A 19,381-nucleotide genomic window follows, 5' to 3' on the forward strand; every position below is an offset into this window, starting at 1 on the left:
CACGCGCTGCCGGTGACGCGGCGCGTGGGGTTCCTCCCCCGTCCCCAGGAAGCGCCGCGGAGCCTGCGAGCGACCCTCTTCCTTCCCTCTGGCCGGCGCACCTGCTCCGCGGCGCGCTCAGTCCGCCATGGGGGGCTCCCTGGCCCCCAACAGCTCCTTCCTCGCCACGCCCAGGCCGGGCTTTCCGCAGGGTGGCGGCGCTGGCGGGCCCGGCGCTGCTTCCTCCCCGTCCGGGGATGGGCCGGGCTACCGTGGCTGCGAGAACGGGGCCCTGATGGACAGCTTCGGCATCTTCCTGCAGGGGCTGCTCGGGGTCGTGGCCTTCAGCCTCCTCATGCGTGAGTCCCTGGCCGGCGCTCCTCCCCGCCCGCCTGCGCCCTTCTCCCCGGGGAGCCCCGGGGCCAGAGAGAGAGAGAGAGAGAGAGAGACCCCCGCCCCCGCCGCCTTCCCTGCCTCGCGAGGCTGCAACCCGGCCCCAGGCAGCCTCTCCATCCTGCTTCCCTGGGGCGCCCCAGCCCCACCTCCGCGCCCCTCCCTCCTTCCCTTTCCTTGCTCTCCTTCCCTGCAACTTCCTGCGAGTTTCGCTTGTCGTAGCTCGTCGTCTTCGAGATGTAGCATGACTGCCTCTCTCTCCGGGACCGGCTCTCCTTTCTGTGCTTGTGGCCGAGCGGGTCTCTCTCGTGCTCAGCTGTGCTCTTCCCTCCCGCCCCTTACAACCTCCATTGCTCCTGGTCTCCCTCCTCCTCCTCCTCGGCTTCCCTCGAACAATGTGCACAGGAAAACCCACCGCCGCCTCTGTGGCTTTGTTCTGCCTCCAGCTGCATCCCCGACTTGGTAGCGGAGTCCCCTTCTGCCTCCCACTCCTTGCATCCTCAGATGTGCTTTCAACACTGATTCAACTCCGTATTAGAATATGAAGTACTGTAATAAAGATTGCCTCGGAGCATGGGCGCTTTTCTTACTGGTGTCCAGGTAGATAGATGGGTGTGGGTTTCTTTAAATGCACTTCGCTAAGTTGCCAAAATCGCTCTGCTCAAGGGCCCTTTTAACTTCCCCGTATCAGCTGTGTGATTCCTCCTGACAAGTTTGCTTAATCCCCGGTTCACTGACCCTCCAAAATGGAGTTATGTCTTGCCAAGATTTGCCTTCCCATGATGTGACCCCATGCCCACTGTATTGACATTATGGTCGTCATTCGTTAAGTTTGTCACATTTGTAGATGAATGCTGTTCAAGCTTTCTTTACTAAGTGCTTTTGTCATCTTTTGGAGTAAATTACTTATGATACTATGTTTTATTTGAAGCTGCATGTTCACTTTGTTAGTGGGAATGAAGACAAGTGGACCTTCTGTTTCTTTTCATTTTCAGCTTCCTGCCTATCAAGTATGAGTTTGGGGAGTATGTCGCTCTAAACTTTAGCTGCTTAAAATCCATGGGAAAGTATGTTTAAAAAATGAAAGCTCTAGTGTGTTCTAGCGCTTATTCTGCAAGAATAAATATAGCAACTTGTCTTATGAATTGGCTTTCTGAGAAGTGTGGTTGCAATAGCTGTCTGCCTTCTGCAGCTGCTGTGTGCAGGAAACATGTTAATTTGTTTTGAGATTCCAAATGCTGTGAATCTCACAGAGTGGCTCATGTTTACCAACTAGATCATGGTGTTTTTTTAATGGCTTATGCACTATTGCCTGTGTTTAGCTCTTCAGAGAAGAGTTGCACCCTCCAATGTCAATCAGGTTCCCTTCCTCCTGTGTTTAGCCTGGTGAAAAAAGCTTCAGAACTTGAATGCTATTTTGTCATATTTCGGTTGGCTTAATAAAGGTGGTGTTCTGTTGCAGATTTTGGAACCCTCCCATATTTGATTCTCAATATGTGTATTCTTTATGCCACTGACAGTCATCTTCTCTATTCAAGTGCTACTCTTATTATCACTCTGATCTGTCTTGCAAAGTGTTGTGTTAACCCTTTGCACAGTATTGCTTAGAGACCCATGAGCTGGCTGTTCACCATTGGAAGAAGCATTATTTAAACTTCTGCTCTGTTTAGCAAAATAGGTTTACAAATTTTCTGGCACTCATCTTTAGCCCAAACATATATCTTGGTGTGTGTGGTTTTGCCATACATTTGGATATTGGATGCCCCTTTTATGATCCACCTTATGTCAGACTAATGCTCGACTGCAGGTCCCAACTCTCCAGTTGAAGACCAGAGTGTCTACTCTGACCACTTAAAGACTTCAAACGTTTCCCAAGTCTGCTGTTTGGGATCCTCAAGTGTGGCTGCATAAGGACCTTACAGATGAGCTGAGATTTAACATGTATAAGAAATGGAAGAAAGGGGAAATCACGAAAGAATTTACACGAGTAGTAGTCAGTTCCGCTCCTTCCTCCTGGACCGTGTTCAGAAAGTGGTGGTGGGGGATGAGTGTTCAGACCCCTGGGCTCTCACTTGTGGGGTGCCTCAGGGTTCTGTCCTCTCCCCCATGCTTTTCAACATTTACATGCAGCCGCTGGGAGAGATCATCAGGAGGTTTGGGCTGGGTGTTCATCAGTATGCGGATGATACCCAGCTCTACCTCTCTTTTAAATCAGAACCAGTGAGGGCGGTGATGGTCCTGTGTGAGTGTCTGGAAGCGGTTGGAGGATGGATGGCGGCTAACAGATTGAGGTTGAATCCTGACAAGACAGAAGTACTGTTTTTGGGGGACAGGAGGCGGGCAGGTGTGGAGGATTCCCTGGTCCTGAATGGGGTAACTATGCCCCTGAAGGACCAGGTGCGCAGCCTGGGAGTCATTTTGGACTCACAGCTGTCCATGGAGGCACAGGTCAAATCTGTGTCCAGGGCAGCTGTTTACCAGCTCCATCTGGTACGTAGGCTGAGACCCTATCTGCCTGCGGACTGTCTCGCCAGAGTGGTGCATGCTCTGGTTATCTCCCGCTTGGACTACTGCAATGCACTCTACGTGGGGCTACCTTTGAAGGTGACTCGGAAACTACAACTAATCCAGAATGCGGCAGCTAGACTGGTGACTGGGGGAGGCCGCCGAGACCATATAACACCGGTCTTGAAAGACCTACATTGGCTCCCAGTACGTTTCCGAGCACAATTCAAAGTGTTGGTGCTGACCTTTAAAGCCCTAAACGGCCTCGGTCCAGTATACCTGAAGGAGCGTCTCTACCCCCATCATTCTGCCCGGACGCTGAGGTCCAGCGCCGAGGGCCTTCTGGCGGTTCCCTCAATGCGAGAAGCAAAGCTACAGGGAACCAGGCAGAGGGCCTTCTCAGTAGTGGCGCCCGCCCTGTGGAACGCCCTTCCAGCAGATGTCAAAGCGATAAACAGCTACCTGACATTCAGAAGACATCTTAAGGCAGCCCTGTTCAGGGAAGTTTTTAACGTGTGATATTTTACTGTATTTTTGGTTTTTATGGAAGCCGCCCAGAGTGGCTGGGGAGGCCCAGCCAGATGGGCGGGGTATAAATAATAAATTATTATTATTATTATTATTATTATTATTATTATTATTATTATTATCAGTTGCAGGGAGAAGGTCATTCTGAGCCAAAGCTCAGACTGAACTCAAACATGCAAGAAAGGTTAAAAATAAATTTAAAGGTTTCTTCTATGTTTGAAGCAAGAGGAAGAACAAGCCGGTAGTAGGTCCCTTGCTTGCAGAAGATGGAGAAATGCTGCTGAGTGACAGAGAGAAGTGGGAACTGCTCAACACTTACTTTGCCTTTGTCTTCATCCAAAAGGAAAGCAGTGCCCAACCTGATGATAACAGAGTAGACTATGCAAGGAGAGAGCTGCAGCCCAAGATAGGAAAAGAGGTGGTAATGGAACACCTAGCTACTTTCAATGAATTCAAATATCCAGGGCCTGATGAGCTACACCCAAGGGTACTAAAGGAGTTTGCAGATGTAATCTCAGAGCCTCTGTCTATAATCTTTGATAATTATTGGAGAATAGATAAGGTCCCTGCAGATTGGGCAAATGTCCCCATCTTCAAAAGGGGAGGGGAAGACCTAGGTAAATGCCGACCGGTGAGCTTGATATTAATACTAGGAAAGGTCCTAGAAAGGATGAACAGTCAGTCTGCAGCACTTAGGAAAGGATGCTGTGATTACTAACACCCAGCATGGGTTTCTCAAAACCAAGTCATACCAGACAAATCTAATTTCTTTTTTTTAATGTTACAGGCTTGGTGGGTCAGTAAGACTTGTGACAAAGTCCCCCATGTTATGCTTGTGGAGAAGCTGATAAAATGTGGACTGGGTGAGGTAACGGTTAGGTGGATTTATAGCTGGTTGACTGACCAAACCGAAAGAGTACTCATTAATGGTTCATCGTTATCCTGTAAAAATGTGACAAGTTGGGTTCTGTAGGGTTCTGTCCTGGGCTGGTTGTTCAACATATTTATAAATGCATTGGTGAAAGAACTGAGGGGATGCTCATCAAATTTGGAGATGCCACCAGACTGGGAGGATGCCGCTGAAGACAGAATCAGAATTCAAGATGACCTTAACAAATTGGAGAACTGGGCCCAAACTAACAGGATGAAATTCAATAGGGACACATTTAAGGTTCTATACTTAGGCAGGAATAACCAGCTGTACAAATATAAGATTGCCAGCAGTACATGTGAAAAGGTTCTAGGGGTCTTAGTAGACCACAAACTTAACATGAATCAACAAGTGTGATGCAGTGGCTTCATTTTCAAAAAAAGGAGATTCCAACTGAACATCAGGAAGATGTTTCTGTCAGCAAGAGCTGTTCGACAATGGAGCACACTCCCTCAGAAGGTGGTGAGCTCTCCTCCATTGGAAGTTTTTAAGTAGAGTTTGGGTGGCCATCTGTCTTGGATGCTTTAATAGATATTCCTGCATTGCAGGAAGTTGGACTGGATAACCCTCTGGGTCCCTTCCAAATCAACAATTCTATGATTCTGTGTGTGTTTAGAAAGGTACAGTCATACATATGTTGTGCACCTGAAATAGCTTGGGAGGAAGAATGAATAGGCTCACTCACGTTCTTAAGTGTTATCTTTTATCAGTGTGCAGTAAGCATAGTCTGGAAAATAGTAGACATTTTTTCTCTTCCCGTTTAAAAATAAATGAGTACAGCTCATTTTCCATTGTTTGAAAACAGCCAAACTTGCTGTAGCTTTCAGAACTCTTATCCTTTCTGTTGTGATACAGTTAGAACGCATTAAGGCAAAGGTAGTAAATGTGTGCCCTCCATATGTTGTTGGACTACAAATCACTTCCTGAACAAGGTGGCAGGGTGCTTTGGGGAGGGGAATCACTAAAAAAACATGTGCTTCCACAATCAATTTTCCATCATAACGGGACTCATTCCACCATAACAGTTCCTGTGTTTCCAGTCACCTGAAAGCTGTTTAGATGCGTATTATATGTAACAAGTTTCCTCCTTCACTTTCCCTTCACCTCCACCAGCCCATAGATTTAAATGGACACTCATGCATTCAGGTGTAGCAGATACCTTTAAGTGAGCCCACCCTGGAGTGTGACTGTCAGATTCTGGGACAACTTGCAGTGAGATTGGATAGTGCAGGCTTTTATTTGATGCTGAGATTGGGGGCTGCTCTTTGACTCCAGGTGTGCCGTTACCTTCCCATTGGGAACTGAGTCATTCATTATAACAAAGCAATCCTGGGATGGAAGCTAATCTACCCTTATTACAGCAACCATCCTTTTCTATGTCAGCGCTGCGTCTTTCAAGACTGATTGGGGCAATTGTGGGCCTTTGCTCATCTTGCTTCGCTTATTTGTTCCAGTGGGAAGCAGAGGATTCTTTTCAGCTCTAGCTTGTTTGTTGTTTTCCTCCAGCTGTTCCTCTCCATGGAGAGAAGGAAAATAGACTGGTTCAGGGGCTGGTTCAGCTATTAACTTGGGAAGACACCCTACCAGTATACCTAAAGCCAAGTGTGTGTTTTCTTTCTTTTTAGAGTTGGTTAGATGTAATTGGAGAAACTATTAGTCTGCAAATTTAAATCTAACATTCTTTCATTTGAGATCATATCATATCTGACTTACATCAGGTGCCATAGGAAGGCATCTTTGTAGCATCTCAGACATCCTTATTGCTATATAGATATTTTGGAACCTATTACGTGATCAAGTTATGCAACAGATTTCAGGCACAGCCTTGCCTATTGTTTTTAAATGGAGGTGAGGGGAATTACAGTGGTACCTTGGTTCCCAAACGGCTTAGTTGTTGAACAAATCAGCTCCTGAACTCCGCAAACCCGGAAGTAAGTGTTCTGGTTTGCGAACATTTTTCGGAAGCCAAATGTCTTCCGCGGCTTCTGATTGAGTGCAGGAAGCTCCTGCAGCCAATCGGAAGCCGCGCCTTGGTTGTTGAACAGACTCCCGGAACGGATTAAGTTCGAGAACCAAGGTACCACTGTACTTTGTCTTTCCGACATAGTGATACTTGAGCTTCCCCTCCCCCTCCTTCTTCATTTCAGATCATACACAGTATTCATTTTTGCTTGTTAACATCTCTTCCTCACTTGTAAATATCTTTTTATCTTATATTCCGGACAGGGTTGCCGAATCATAAATATATAAAAGAAACTTAGAATAAACAAACCATGGGCTTCTCTCCCCAACCAACTCTCACGCGGAATAAAATCTTATCTCAATTCAAACCTTTGACCCATGTAGCTAGTATATTCCGCAGTATGTTGTTGCAACCCTTTTCCATCACATGCCAGTACTTTAAAGCCAATTAAAGATCCAATTAATGGCAGTGTAGTAGGGTTTTGAAGCGAGAGCCAGGTACAGAGACAAACTGAGAGTGAAGCCCCTTCCCCCCCGTCCCTGGGGGGAATTTGCAAGGATGATTTACCCTCTGTCATCCTTGTTTTTCATTTGATGATCCCCGACTATTGTGGGGGCTGCCTCCATTAAGGCAGGCGGGACCGGAAGCCAAGAAATGGTAAAACAGTTTTAATATAAACAGCTTGTGAAACATTTTTCTGTGCAGTTATTTCCAAAGGGATCAAGTAATGTGCGATCATATGCAAAATGCGGGCCTCTGATCTTGGATGGGACCCCTGAAAGTTTTTTATTATTTATTTCATTTCATTTCTATGCCACTTTATTTTTTAAGAGAAACATCTCACTGTGGTTTACAACCTATATTAAAACATCAAATAAAACAGTCGAGAATAAAAGGTTACTGAAGAAAGTCAAATATAAAGTTTACATTCATAGCAACATAATTAACAGGAAACTAAAATCTTATCAAAAATTTCTAAATGAAACATTGCAAAGGAGGCCAACTATATAATGCACACTTAACGCAGCAAAGTGAACAAAAAAATTATCTGAAACATTTCAAAAGAAAAGATTACTAAAGGAAGTCAAATGCAAAACGCAGTTTAAAACCACATACTGTAATTAACAAGAAAGTAAAATATTATCATAAGCATAGAATGTATCTGCTGCTGTTGCTGCCAGTCCTGCCAATGGTGGCTCATGGTGTGCAGAGGCTATGGAAGCCCAGGCTCAATGATCTGCACTAAGAGACAACCCCCTTAAACAAAAACTATAGTGATGTGTCACGGAAAGGCTCTACTTTTTCTCAAAAACCTGTAGTTGCCTGAAAACAGTTACTGTTAAGATAAATATTCTTTTATTGGGCCAATAAAAATGGCTGGTGTATGTAACTGCCATTATTTTTAATTTTAGAATGAGTGACAGGTGGAGTAGATGCGGAACCTGGTTCATGTGTGTAGTTCTGTTACCCAAAGCTTGGAGCAGGCCCCAGAACTCTGACAGGTTTGAAAAGATTTAATGCTTAAATGTGTGGCATGTGGTAAAATTTGTTGGAGTTTTGCCATCTTACAAAAAAAATTCTATAGATTTTTTTCAAGTAGTTTTTTTTAAGGGATATTAATTAATTTTATAGATTCAGATTGATATGCTAGGAAATAAGGTACAGTATTTAGTCTATTGGGCTGTGGATTTTTCAAGCTTATTCCTTTTTTCATGCCTGTGGAGCAGCAGAACACTAAAATCAAAGGAGGATAAAATACTATTCATATTGGAGGATCTTAAAAATTACAGGAGGTTTTAAAGGTCATTTACGTGTGAAATTCTCCAAACTGCACCTCCAAAGTGGTCCCCTCTCCCCAATATCTCCATCCTTTATAGGCAGTGTGGTCTTACCTCAGAGGTAGCTTTGGATATGACCAACAATTGTAGTCCACCCAACATGGAAGTGACCACGAAATATACTAACTGTACTTGTTTATCATTTCTGTAGCTATTTTTTGTTGCTTAGGAAAGCCTGAGTAGTTAGTTTTACTGTTAGAATGGGTCCCATCAACCAACAATTTGGGGCTCCTTTCAGTTTCAAAGTGACAAAATGAGCAAACAAGTTGGATAATTTAATTGAGGTAAGCTTGGTTGTTTTTGTCCCTAGCAAAAACTTACAGGAAATTAGTTTGTCTTTGAATCTCAAATTCAGCACTTGGAGCACTAGTCTAAAAACTTCTTATTGGAGTAACTGCTAGACTCTTAAGTTTTTCTTGGGGCCCTATATGATAATATGGTTTAGTGTGTCAAAAGCCAATTAATCACAGTATCATTTAACAGTCTCACTTAAAAGTACCTGCACAATACAGTTGTGAAGTCCCCTGCTGTGGAACCATGCTTGATCCTATTAGATGGAGAGGCATCTCCAGGAGTCTTTTATGGTATAGAAAGGGCAAGAATTAAATTTATCTTGTGTCTCCCAACTACAAAGTACTATTGTATTTAAATAGCAAAGTGGGGGGAAATACAATAATAGAAGTGGGGGAAAATTATTTCTGCCTCTAGCTGCTTTTCAGTTGCAAGGTAGCTGCTGATAAATTCTGAAACAAATCTAGCAGATTGCTGGAAATACCTTTCAGCTTTTTCTGAAATGGGATCAGCAGTGTTGATGCTTCTTGCCACAATTACATAAATTAGACAGAATCTCTTTAGGCTTTGAACTTAATGCTTAAAGGGCTGTTTAGTCTATCATGAGCAGACTTTTAGAAATCATCTAAGAATATTGAACTCAAACTCTTAATCAGCTGCTTGTAACAGATTAAAATGTTCTTTGTAGCACATTGTGTGCATATCTTTAAAAGTGTGGAGTACCTTTTTTTTATTATTCATTTCAGAGTAAGAAAGGCCCCCATTCTTCCTTACCTGGAGAGATCATAGAATCATAGAGTTGGAAGAGACCACAAGGGCCATCGAGTCCAACCCCCTGCCAAGCAGGAAACACCATCAGAGCACTCCTGACATATGGTTGTCAAGCCTCTGCTTAAAGACCTCCAAAGAAGGAGACTCCACCACACTCCTTGCCAGCAAATTCCACTGTCGAACAGCTCTTACTGTCAGGAAGTTCTTCCTAATGTTTAGGTGGAATCTTCTTTCTTGTAGTTTGGAACCATTGCTCCGTGTCCGCTTCTCTGGAGCAGCAGAAAACAACCTTTCTCCCTCCTCTATGTGACATCCTTTTATATATTTGAACATGGCTATCATATCACCCCTTAACCTCCTCTTCTCCAGTCTAAACATGCCCAGCTCCCTTAGCCGTTCCTCATAAGGCATCGTTTCCAGGCCTTTGACCATTTTGGTTGCCCTCCTCTGGACACGTTCCAGTTTGTCAGTGTCCTTCTTGAACTGTGGTGCCCAGAACTGGACACAGTACTCCAGGTGAGGTCTGACCAGAGCAGAATACAGTGGCACTATTACTTCCCTTGATCTAGATGCTATACTCCTATTGATGCAGCCCAGAATTGCATTGGCTTTTTTAGCTGCCGCTTCACACTGTTGGCTCATGTCAAGTTTGTGGTCAACCAAGACTCCTAGATCCTTTTCACATGTACTGCTCTCAAGCCAGGTGTCACCCATCTTGTATTTGTGCCTCTCATTTTTTTTGCCCAAGTGCAATACTTTACATTTCTCCCTGTTAAAATTCATCTTGTTTGTTTTGGCCCAGTTCTCTAATCTGTCCAGGTCGTTTTGAAGTGTGATCCTGTCCTCTGGGACACCCCTCCCAGTTTGGTGTCATCTGCAAATTTGATCAGAATGCCCTTGAGTCCATCATCCAAGTCGTTGATAAAGATGTTGAATAAAACCGGGCCCAAGACAGAACCCTGTGGCACCCCACTAGTCACTCTTCTCCAAGATGAAGAGGAACCATTGATGAGCACCCTTTGGGTTCGGTCAGTCAGCCAGTTACAAATCCACTGAGTGGTAGCATAGTCAAGACCGCATTTTACCAGCTTCTTTACAAGAATATCATGGGGCACCTTGTCAAATGCCTTGCTGAGATCAAGGTAGGCTACATCCACTGCGTTCCCTTCATCTACCAGGCTTGTAATTCTGTCAAAAAACGAGATGGGGGAGAAGGGGAATTATTCCTGATGCAACACTGATTTCAGAAACAGAAGAGAATGGGAGAGGCCTCTTCCTGATTCTGCACTGAACCTAGATGCTTCTTGCACATCCCTCTTTTTGGCTGTGCAGGAGAAGGCCTCTCTTCCTCCCAGAGGGGAGGGGTTGTGAGCGGGAGCAGCTTCCCACTGCGGCAGGGAGGCATACTCAGCTCCCTGCTTCTGATTGCTTCTGCTGCCGTGGCCAAGCCTTCCAGCTGACCAATAGCGCTGGCCGGTGGGCGGGGCTAGCCGCATTTAAACAGCCGTGGCAGCGCTCAGCTCCAAGCCTGTTCCTGCTTTCTTCGGATCTGATATGACTCCCGTAGAGTCTTGTATTGCTGTTTCATCCAATGCCTAAGCCAGTACTACTCACATGCTGTAACCAATAAAAGTTGTGGCTTAATTTTGCCCATTAACCTAAAATATTGTGTCTTTGTGTCATATTATACTCCTATGCGGGTGGCGTGTCCTCAACTCACAACAGGAGCTTATCCCACACAGCTGGGCTGGGAAGAGAGCCTGTCTCTCTCGCTGGAGGGGATGGGAGAACAAAAATCTGCCTGGTTACCGAGATCACCCTAGATCTGGTGACTCTGTTCTGTGCCTATAGCTAGAAATGTTTTAAAGCACTTCATAGTAATTATATCAAAGTGGGCAAAATAAAATCCAGTAACTAGTATTTATGGCCTCAAATTTGTTGCTTTTTTCTTGTGTTGACCTTACCATTCCTACTGTCTTCTAGATGTTTCATAACCATAGCAAATCCTGGGAACCTTTGAATTGTTCTTCCTCGGGCTGGTACCCAGTCTGGAGATGTTTTGGACTCTACCTCTTATTGGCTCTAGCCGACACGGCCAAAGATCAGGAATGATGGGAATTGTAGTTCAAACATGGGGGTAGAGAACACCAGATTGAGGAAGGCTTCTTTAAACAGACATCTATACACATCTACATCGTTGACATTACCAGTAAAAGTTAATTCACATGTTTTATATTTATCTTTAGGGCTGACTGTAAGAGCTATGCTAGATCAGTCCAAGAGATCCTGCATCATGTTTTTCACAGTGGTAAGCCAAGGGCTTATAAGCAGAATTTCAAGGTGAAAAACTTCCTCCATTTCTTGTCCCTCAGTTTCTAGTGTTCAGAGGCTTACTGCCTTTTGGCACAGAACTGTGTTGTAGCTATCACCGTTTAATAGCATTGATGGTCAAATATGTATAGGGGAGAGCTGACTTATCATAAAACCATTTGCCATCACTGTAGCCTATGACAGTCATTTTTCATAAGTTGACTATGTGTTGTGAGGAATAATTCCCTTAGGGTTTTTTTTTCTGAATTTAGGCACCAGTCACTTCATTGGGGGACCCAGGGTTCTAAAAGAAAGAGAAAAATCCCTTCTGCATACCCTTCTTAATATTATAAGACCTGTCTCCCTTCACTCTGAAGTAATTTTTCTAAACTAAAAGGGTGATGGTGTACCCATTTCAGGAAGCTGCAACCCATTTGTGCCTCATTTTTCAAAAAATAAGTTTTATTAAGGTTTTTTGTGTTACATAGCAAACAGATAAACAAGGAGCAGCACATCTGTTGTCCCCACTTTCAATTGTGCTTCGTTTTTTAAAGACTCAGTACTTAGGGTGTGCCAGAGGAGTGTGGTTAAATAAATCATAACAGTTTAAGAAATAAAATGCAGCGTAAGAGGACCATAAAGCAACAGTGACATTTAAAAATGCATCAAAGGCACAGTGGGATACGTTTCCTGCCTTCCTAAATTTCAAGAGGGGGGGGCAACCTCTTTTGGGAAGGCGTTTCTCACCATCCGGCTGCTCTGCTGAGAAGTCTTGCTCTCTTGACCCTGCCAAGCACACCTCCCAAGGTGGTGAAACACAGAGCAAGACCTTAGATGTTGACAGTAGAGCATGAGCAGGTTCGTGCAAGGAGGGAGGGCGGTCATTTAGATCATCTGCTCCCAAGCCATTTAGGGCTTAATGAGTAATAAAAAGCTTTGCCTTGTTCAAATTATAGAAAACATATGCCAGTTAAAGAAATGGCTTAAGTGCATGATAGTGAAAAGTTTAATCTCCTGGCTGATCCTTGTTACTGTTCTGGAGACTCCCCCACCCCGCACTTCCAGGACTTTATGCTATCTGTTTCCTGCTAGATGTATTGCAAGCTGGTGTCTCTTTAAACAGCTTTCTGCAATTTTCTTGGATTCTTTTCTCCAAATGAAGCAGCATTAGAGAACTGGAATAGACTCAATGTTTGTTCTCTCCAGGGGGGAAAAAGAGAATCTTTTCCAACTTGCAGATTATATTTTCTAATTCCTTTTCAGTTGACAGCCTACAGTTTGCCAGTTGGCAAATCTCAACTTCAATTTCCTCTTACTACTTTGAAGAATTCTGGTGCTCTGTATGCAAACAACATTTTTTAGTGTCTGCCAGTGAATTGATACCGTGCTTCAAAATTAGCCATTTTAAAAACCAATTATGAAAATAATGTCTGGTCACTACCAGTATTTTGCAGGAAGAATCCAACTGCATACTGTAGGTTTCGTTTTGTGCAATTAAAGTGGATTAAAGCACTCTGGCACAACAAATCACGTTGTTGTTGTTGTTGTTGTTGTTGTTGTTGTTGTTGTTGTTGTTGTTGTTGTTTGTCTAAAACAGAGACTTTTGCAGTTAGGAAAGGAACAGGGACATGTGCTGAAAAGAGTTGGATAACAATCATATGCCCTCCCTGCTAACAAACCTGAAAGAATCCTCATTGTCGTGTAACCTTCCTGCAGACAAATCTGAATATACTCTCAATAAAGTCTGGGCTCACATAACCTCTCTGTGCAAGTTGTGTGCAAACAAATCAGGACGACTAAACAGATAAATTAGAGGAGGGCTAAGTGTTACACATGATGTAGCATTTTAAATTTAATCACTTCCTAGGCAGTGATATATCGCAGTCAGAATCCAAAAGGCCGTTTGCACTGCCTCTGTGTGGTTTTTTCAGCCTCCCCCTTCCAGTGCATCCTTTGGCAACCTGTCCCCAAAGTCAGAAGACCTTCCAGATCCTTCTGTGAGATGTAAGCAGCTGCTGTCAGCAGAGCTGCACTCATCCAGCAGGGCTTCCCCTTCCTCTTCTCCACGTGAGGCCTTCACACACACACACACCCCCCCCGCTGGGGTCAAGTGATGGGGTGGGCTTCAGAGGGAGGCAAGAAAAGTCCCATGCCATCTTAAAGGCTAACAGATTTGTTGTGGCACAGACTTCTTGAACATTAGATCCAACTTTATCAGATCATGAAGTTCCTTACGTTTTCTTTTTTCAATAATTGAACCCCCGAGAGCTCTGAAACGTATCACTACCTTAAATTGTCTCTAAAACAGTCATATAAAGCCAACGAACCAGATAAAACATTACAGCTATGACTTCAGCACCTCAGTTAATATTCTACCACCCACTTTCCCTCTATCCTCATTACAGAATGTCTGCTTAATAACATGTTCATGCTGGTTCTTCCACCATAGAAATTTGACCCATCTTTTATTATGGCATCTTAATAAATGCTGCCACAAAAATGGTTGTTTCATAAGGGCGTGTAATTTGTTGTTTTCCTTTATGGCCTGCTGCCCTCCATGTGAAGTTGGACCCTAATTCCCACCAGCTCCAGGCAAGCTAGCCAATAATCAAGGATGCAAACAATTTCTGGAAGTCACCACTTTGGTTGCCCCTGGTATACAGCTTCCATACCCACCTTTGGCCTGTTTCAAGAGGCAAAGTGTAATTATGCAGTGAGATGTGTTGCCTTTGTTTCTGTGTAACCTTGCATTCTGTCAAGCTGTTGTGCAATTCCTTGCATGTTGGCTTTTCATCATTGTTTACTGGCGCTTTCCGCTTTTAATTGCAGTATTTATCTCCATATATAGCTCAAGGAAACCATTCACCCCTGCAATTCTCTTTTTTTGTTTTAAAGAGCTGGCTGCACAAATTCCTCATCCTTTCCTTAATTCCCTTCTGTTGTAAGGAGCATGAGGACTCTGAATTACCTAGATTACCTTTTTTAACTGTAAAAGTTAATACTGTAGCATGAGTTATAGTTGCCTAATTGTAGCTTGTATTTTGGTAAGCTTACATAAACTGACAGTATTTCTAAGCTGGTGGAAAATAGCATTAAGGCAAAGCTTCCTTCTCCCCAGCAAAAGCAAGTTGAGTTCATTGCTCCCATTTTCATGCTACTATTTCAAGCTATAACCATAATGGTCGCATGTCCCCAATAAAATGAACACACCACTTCAAGCAATAAGTACACTGCCTTTGTTTTAGCTTTTATTGTGACCTTTCCATTTCTCTCTCGGCAAATGGCCTTAAATTGTTCAGTCGTTTTAAATTACCTAAGTATTTCCTTGTTTGTTTTTTTAACAGGAATGACTTAGTTCAGCAATTTTGCACTGCCCTAAATGAGCTATGCAACTCTGGATTTGAAGGCTATCATATTTACTTGGTTGCTTGAGTCAAGTCTTTAATGTAAAGGGGAGGGCAGAAGAAAGGGGTGCATGTTACCAGACTGTAAAATATATAGTGGATAAGTACCAACGAAACCTTGGAACTGAACGTAGATGCCAATCTACGAAGAGTGTTCAAAGTGGTCGATTGCAGTTTGCTCTTGAATATAGTGGTCTAGATTTAATAAGATGTGAGTATGAAATCTACCCTACTATTCATGAGCAACTTTGCATTCAGATTCAGCTGAACAGGATGGGGGACTTTGGTTGGTACAGCTTTGCCAGTCCACTGATTATCTTCAATTCTCTTTTCAGTGAAACGCTTCAGAGAACCAAAGCATGAAAGGCGTCCTTGGAGAATTTGGTAAGTGCTTTGTATTGTTCCTAGAGTGCCTTACCTTTCCTAGATGTTCAGCTCATGGACCTTGGGCGATGCATTACAAAGGGCAGGCAGTTGCAACCTGACTACTGTGCGTCAGATTACGTTTTTGTTTTTTTCCAGTCTATAGGAACACCAAGGCACGGATGTCTGAGAATGTTGCACTCAGTTCTGTGTCCTTTTTAACGAAGATTGTAGTTGCGTTACAGGGTCTTCCTGTGCCAGGCAAAGCTGGGGCAAATAATATCAAACTGCAGGAGCAGCAGGTCATTTTGAAATTTAAATCAATTTAAATTTAAAACCTGTTCTCTAGAGCAAAGTACATAATCAATCTTCATTTCCCTCGACTTCCCCTCCCCTCCTTTCTGTGGTTACTTAGTTTATATCTTTTTGTTACTGTATATCCAGCTCAAGCCTATTCACTGATTTCCCCTTTGTATTCCCTTTCCCTTATTTCTTACTGCACATGTTTATTCTGCTAATGTTTTAAGTTGTTTACATCTTCCAGATAGTCGATAAATTTTCCCCATTCTGTTTTTAAAAAGTATCTCTTCTTGGTTTCTTATTCTTCCAGTAAATCCCACCATTTCTGCATACTCCCATCAATTTTAATTGCCCGTGACATCTTTCTCATACGGCACACAAATCTTCTGAGTCTGAAAGTCAGTGCCCTTAGTAGGATTTATTTAGCATCGGCTGTTTCTTCCTGCCTCTCCCAGATTAGGAACTCACTGCCTATTGACATCAGATTCCTGAGTGTACACTTTTCAGTGCCTGCTAGAAACATTTTTGCTCAGGCCATCCTATCCAGGCAGGCAAGAGTTGGCAGGTGTTTTGATCTGTTTTTAGCTTACAGGTGATTTTAATTATATTTTTATTTGTCTTAAATAATGTGTTTTAAATTTGACCCTTTATTGACATTTTTTCATTTTTGCAAATCACTTAAAGAGGTTCGATTTACAGTCAAGTGATATATACATTTTGCCACATAAATTAGTAGTGCAGGGGTCAAGGTGTGTGGAAACAGAAGTGCAGAGTGCAGTTATCCAGTATCGGTAGCCAATCCAGAGAGGTATGGGATGGGTGCTGGCCTGCAGAGACTTAAGTGAAAAGGGAAGTTCAGCTGGCAGGAATGGGGGGGAAGGTGCAGCATATGGGAACGAGGCTTACTGGCAGAGATGGCGGCTTGAGGCTTATGAGGGGTTTGGAGAAAACAAGATGTGGAAAGGAGGCAAATTGGAGCTGGATAAGTCCATCAGCTCCATAATTTTGAGTGAACCCGGACATCTGTTAGATAGGAAATTTCGCTCTCTAGCTCATTTAAGTTTGACACACGGGTCTAGAAAACAGAGAAATATATTAGAATATCTAATAAAAAATGAAAATTGCCTGCTAATTACCCTTATGAATGAAGAGCACTTGCACTTCATTCCCTCTCACCCAGTCAAGTTATACTTGTGAATTTGATAGACTGGACTTTGCCAGGCATGCAGGAAATTAAAAAAGTGATGGGGTTCTCATGGCTGAGGCAAAATGCAGCCCCCCAGGACTCTTTCTGGCCCTCACTGGCTCTGCTCTATACTTCCCAGAGCTTTCCCCTGTTGGAATATGTAACTATTTCACTTTGATGGAGGATGGGGGGGGATTTCTAGAGAAACCTGTGACTTTTTGTGCTGCTGGGACATAGTTCTCAAACTTGCCAGTCTCCACTTTTGCCGCCACCCCACCTTATTAGTATGCCGCCCCCTGGAAGGTTCCCCATGAAGAAATGCAGTATTTGGGCTGAAAAGGGTCTCTCGTCTCCAGGATAAAAAGTTCAAAACCGCTTCTGCACCCTTGGTATCTTTCTAAGAACTTGCAATTTTAGATGAGGAGATCTGTATGGTCTGTGTTTCATATGATGACCACTTTTTAAACTTCCTGTAGGTTTTTGGATACCTCCAAACAAGCCATAGGGATGTTGTTCATCCACTTTGCCAATGTGTATTTATCAGACCTTACTGAAGAGGACCCTTGTTCACTGTAAGTTGTTTGTGTGTGTGTGTGTGTGTGTGTGTGTGTGTGTGTGTGTGTGTATACACAGTGCTTTATAGAACTGTGCTGTTTAAGAATATGCATGCTGTTTAAGAATAATAGCCAACAAGGCTTAGAAATATTGGTCCAACAGAGTTTAAATTTAGATCCCTGCCCAACAAACTAAGTTAGAAATCAATGAAGGTAGGATCCTACTTAGTCAGGCCAGCAAGTCAGATGCTTCATAAACATCCTTGTAGTGCAGAACAGCATCAAGCTACTTCTTTCCTGCAGTGCACAAGTCCCTTCAAATGATAAACCCTAACTTTGAAACGCTAATATTCCTCCAGATGGAGCAATTCTGTCAAAAAAGCTGGGAAATAGAGATGATCAGTCACAGCTTGATTGTTTTCCAGGACAATAGTGACCTCTGGTGGGCTCTAGTATAATAATAGCTCAAATTTATGCATCCAGGTTGATTGATCCAAATGTCTTAATCCATCTAGCCTCTCATTCCACAGTAATGTATTCATGTAGTGTGTTTTTTTAAAAAACAACAAAAAAATCCACTTCAAACAGAACTTCTATTGACTTTTTGCTTGCACTTTTGCATTTGAGCATCTACATGCACATAGATTTCTATCTTAGCAATTGCTCTATGAGGAAGACTAAAGCTCAAAATGAGTGACTGGACCAAGCATATCTAGCATGCCTAATGACTAAGCAGGGATTTGAATCTGAATTGCCCTGGTCCTAGTCCAACACAGTAACCACTGTACTGCACTAGCCCTTGAGTGTGTCCCTGCCTACCTATGCTTGCTACTTGACCACTAAAAATGAAGAATGAAGAGTAGCATATCTTAAAATTACTGTGTGATTAAGTTGCTAGGCTTTTTGAATAGGTGGTGGTGATGGCTGAGAGTCATATGGATTGGAATTTTGATTATGGCAGCTGCATGGGCCTCAGATATGTCCTATTTCTCTTGTGTATTTTTCTTATCCCTTTAGGTACCTTATCAACTTTCTGCTGGATGCCACCTTGGGAATGCTGCTAATTTATGCTGGTGTGCGGGCAGTAAACAGCATTGTTGAATGGCAGCAGTGGGAGTCCCTTCGCTTTGGTGAATATGGTAAAGATTTTGATGCCTTAGAAAGGAATTCTTTGGGGGCTGAGCTGCTTTAATAACTTACTAGATGGGCAGTTTTAATGTATTTGGCATATCAGCACCTGCAACTGTATAGCATGTTTCTTTTCCAAAGGTGCAGATATTTGATTGCTGTACATTGCCAAGATGCAAGCTGGAGTGAATCTCCTAACAAAGCAGTAATGTTTCGCAATCAGAAAGCAGCACATCAGCTGGCTGAGAATGATGGCTGTGGTCTGCAACAGATCTGGGGTTTTTTCCAGCTTTGAGACATAAGGACTTTAGTCTTCTGCTCTTTCAGATGACTCCACCTTTTGTCCCTTACGATTGGAACTGCCTCCCAGAATCAGATAAACATTAATGCCCCCTTCTCTTACTTCCTTCAGATACCAGCTCACAACCCACCTGCTGTGTGAAGCCTTCACCCCCTAGTCCCCAGCCCCTAGTGTCATTAAGACTGTAATTGAAATAGTTCTTTCTTTCTTCTATTTTCCCCTGCATCCATTTCCCTTCCTACGTCAAATTTTAGATTGAAAGACCTATCTTCTTGTGTTTTTGTAAAACACCACTCACGTTACGAGCATGAAATATATAATAATTTGGACCTGGAATAATACACAGTAAAGCCCTATTCACGGGTTTCCCCCCTCTGTCTCATCTCCATACCCATCTGCAGTAGGAGACTTGCTATATCTGTTAAAGCATCCTGTACAATTTAGAACTCTAAATGCACAAGATTCTAAATTCTACAGGCAGCGTCCACAAACACAACAGGCTCCCTGCTGCAGGCGGGGAAGAACTACCCAGCACATCCCCATTCTTCCCCGTATTGGATAAAGAAAAAGAGAACACTATCACAGGCTCATGTGAAGCCTGTGGAAATATTTCAATGCTGAATCATGTCTAAATTG

The 19,381-nt window shown here is 43.2% G+C and overlaps 1 protein-coding gene across 3 annotated transcripts in view; it reads left to right on the top strand.

Moving 5' to 3' along the window:
- Positions 1-5: 5 nt before the first annotated feature.
- The window catches only part of LOC310757819 (store-operated calcium entry regulator STIMATE-like), a 34,894-nt gene continuing 15,518 nt past the window's right edge, over positions 6-19,381 (top strand). For all 3 annotated transcript variants that reach the window (XR_014545489.1, XM_083603552.1, XM_083603553.1), the window contains exons 1-4: positions 6-338; positions 15,249-15,297; positions 17,239-17,334; positions 18,334-18,455. Coding sequence is in view for 2 of the 3 variants with exons in the window: in XM_083603552.1 (XP_083459678.1) it covers positions 128-338; positions 15,249-15,297; positions 17,239-17,334; positions 18,334-18,455 (478 nt within the window). In the remaining variant the exon portion in view is untranslated. The remainder of the gene's footprint in view (positions 339-15,248; positions 15,298-17,238; positions 17,335-18,333; positions 18,456-19,381) is intronic.

This window comes from Podarcis filfolensis (genome assembly GCF_964270895.1).
Source record: "Podarcis filfolensis genome assembly, chromosome: 2".
In the NCBI taxonomy this organism is placed as follows: Eukaryota; Metazoa; Chordata; class Lepidosauria; order Squamata; family Lacertidae; genus Podarcis; species Podarcis filfolensis.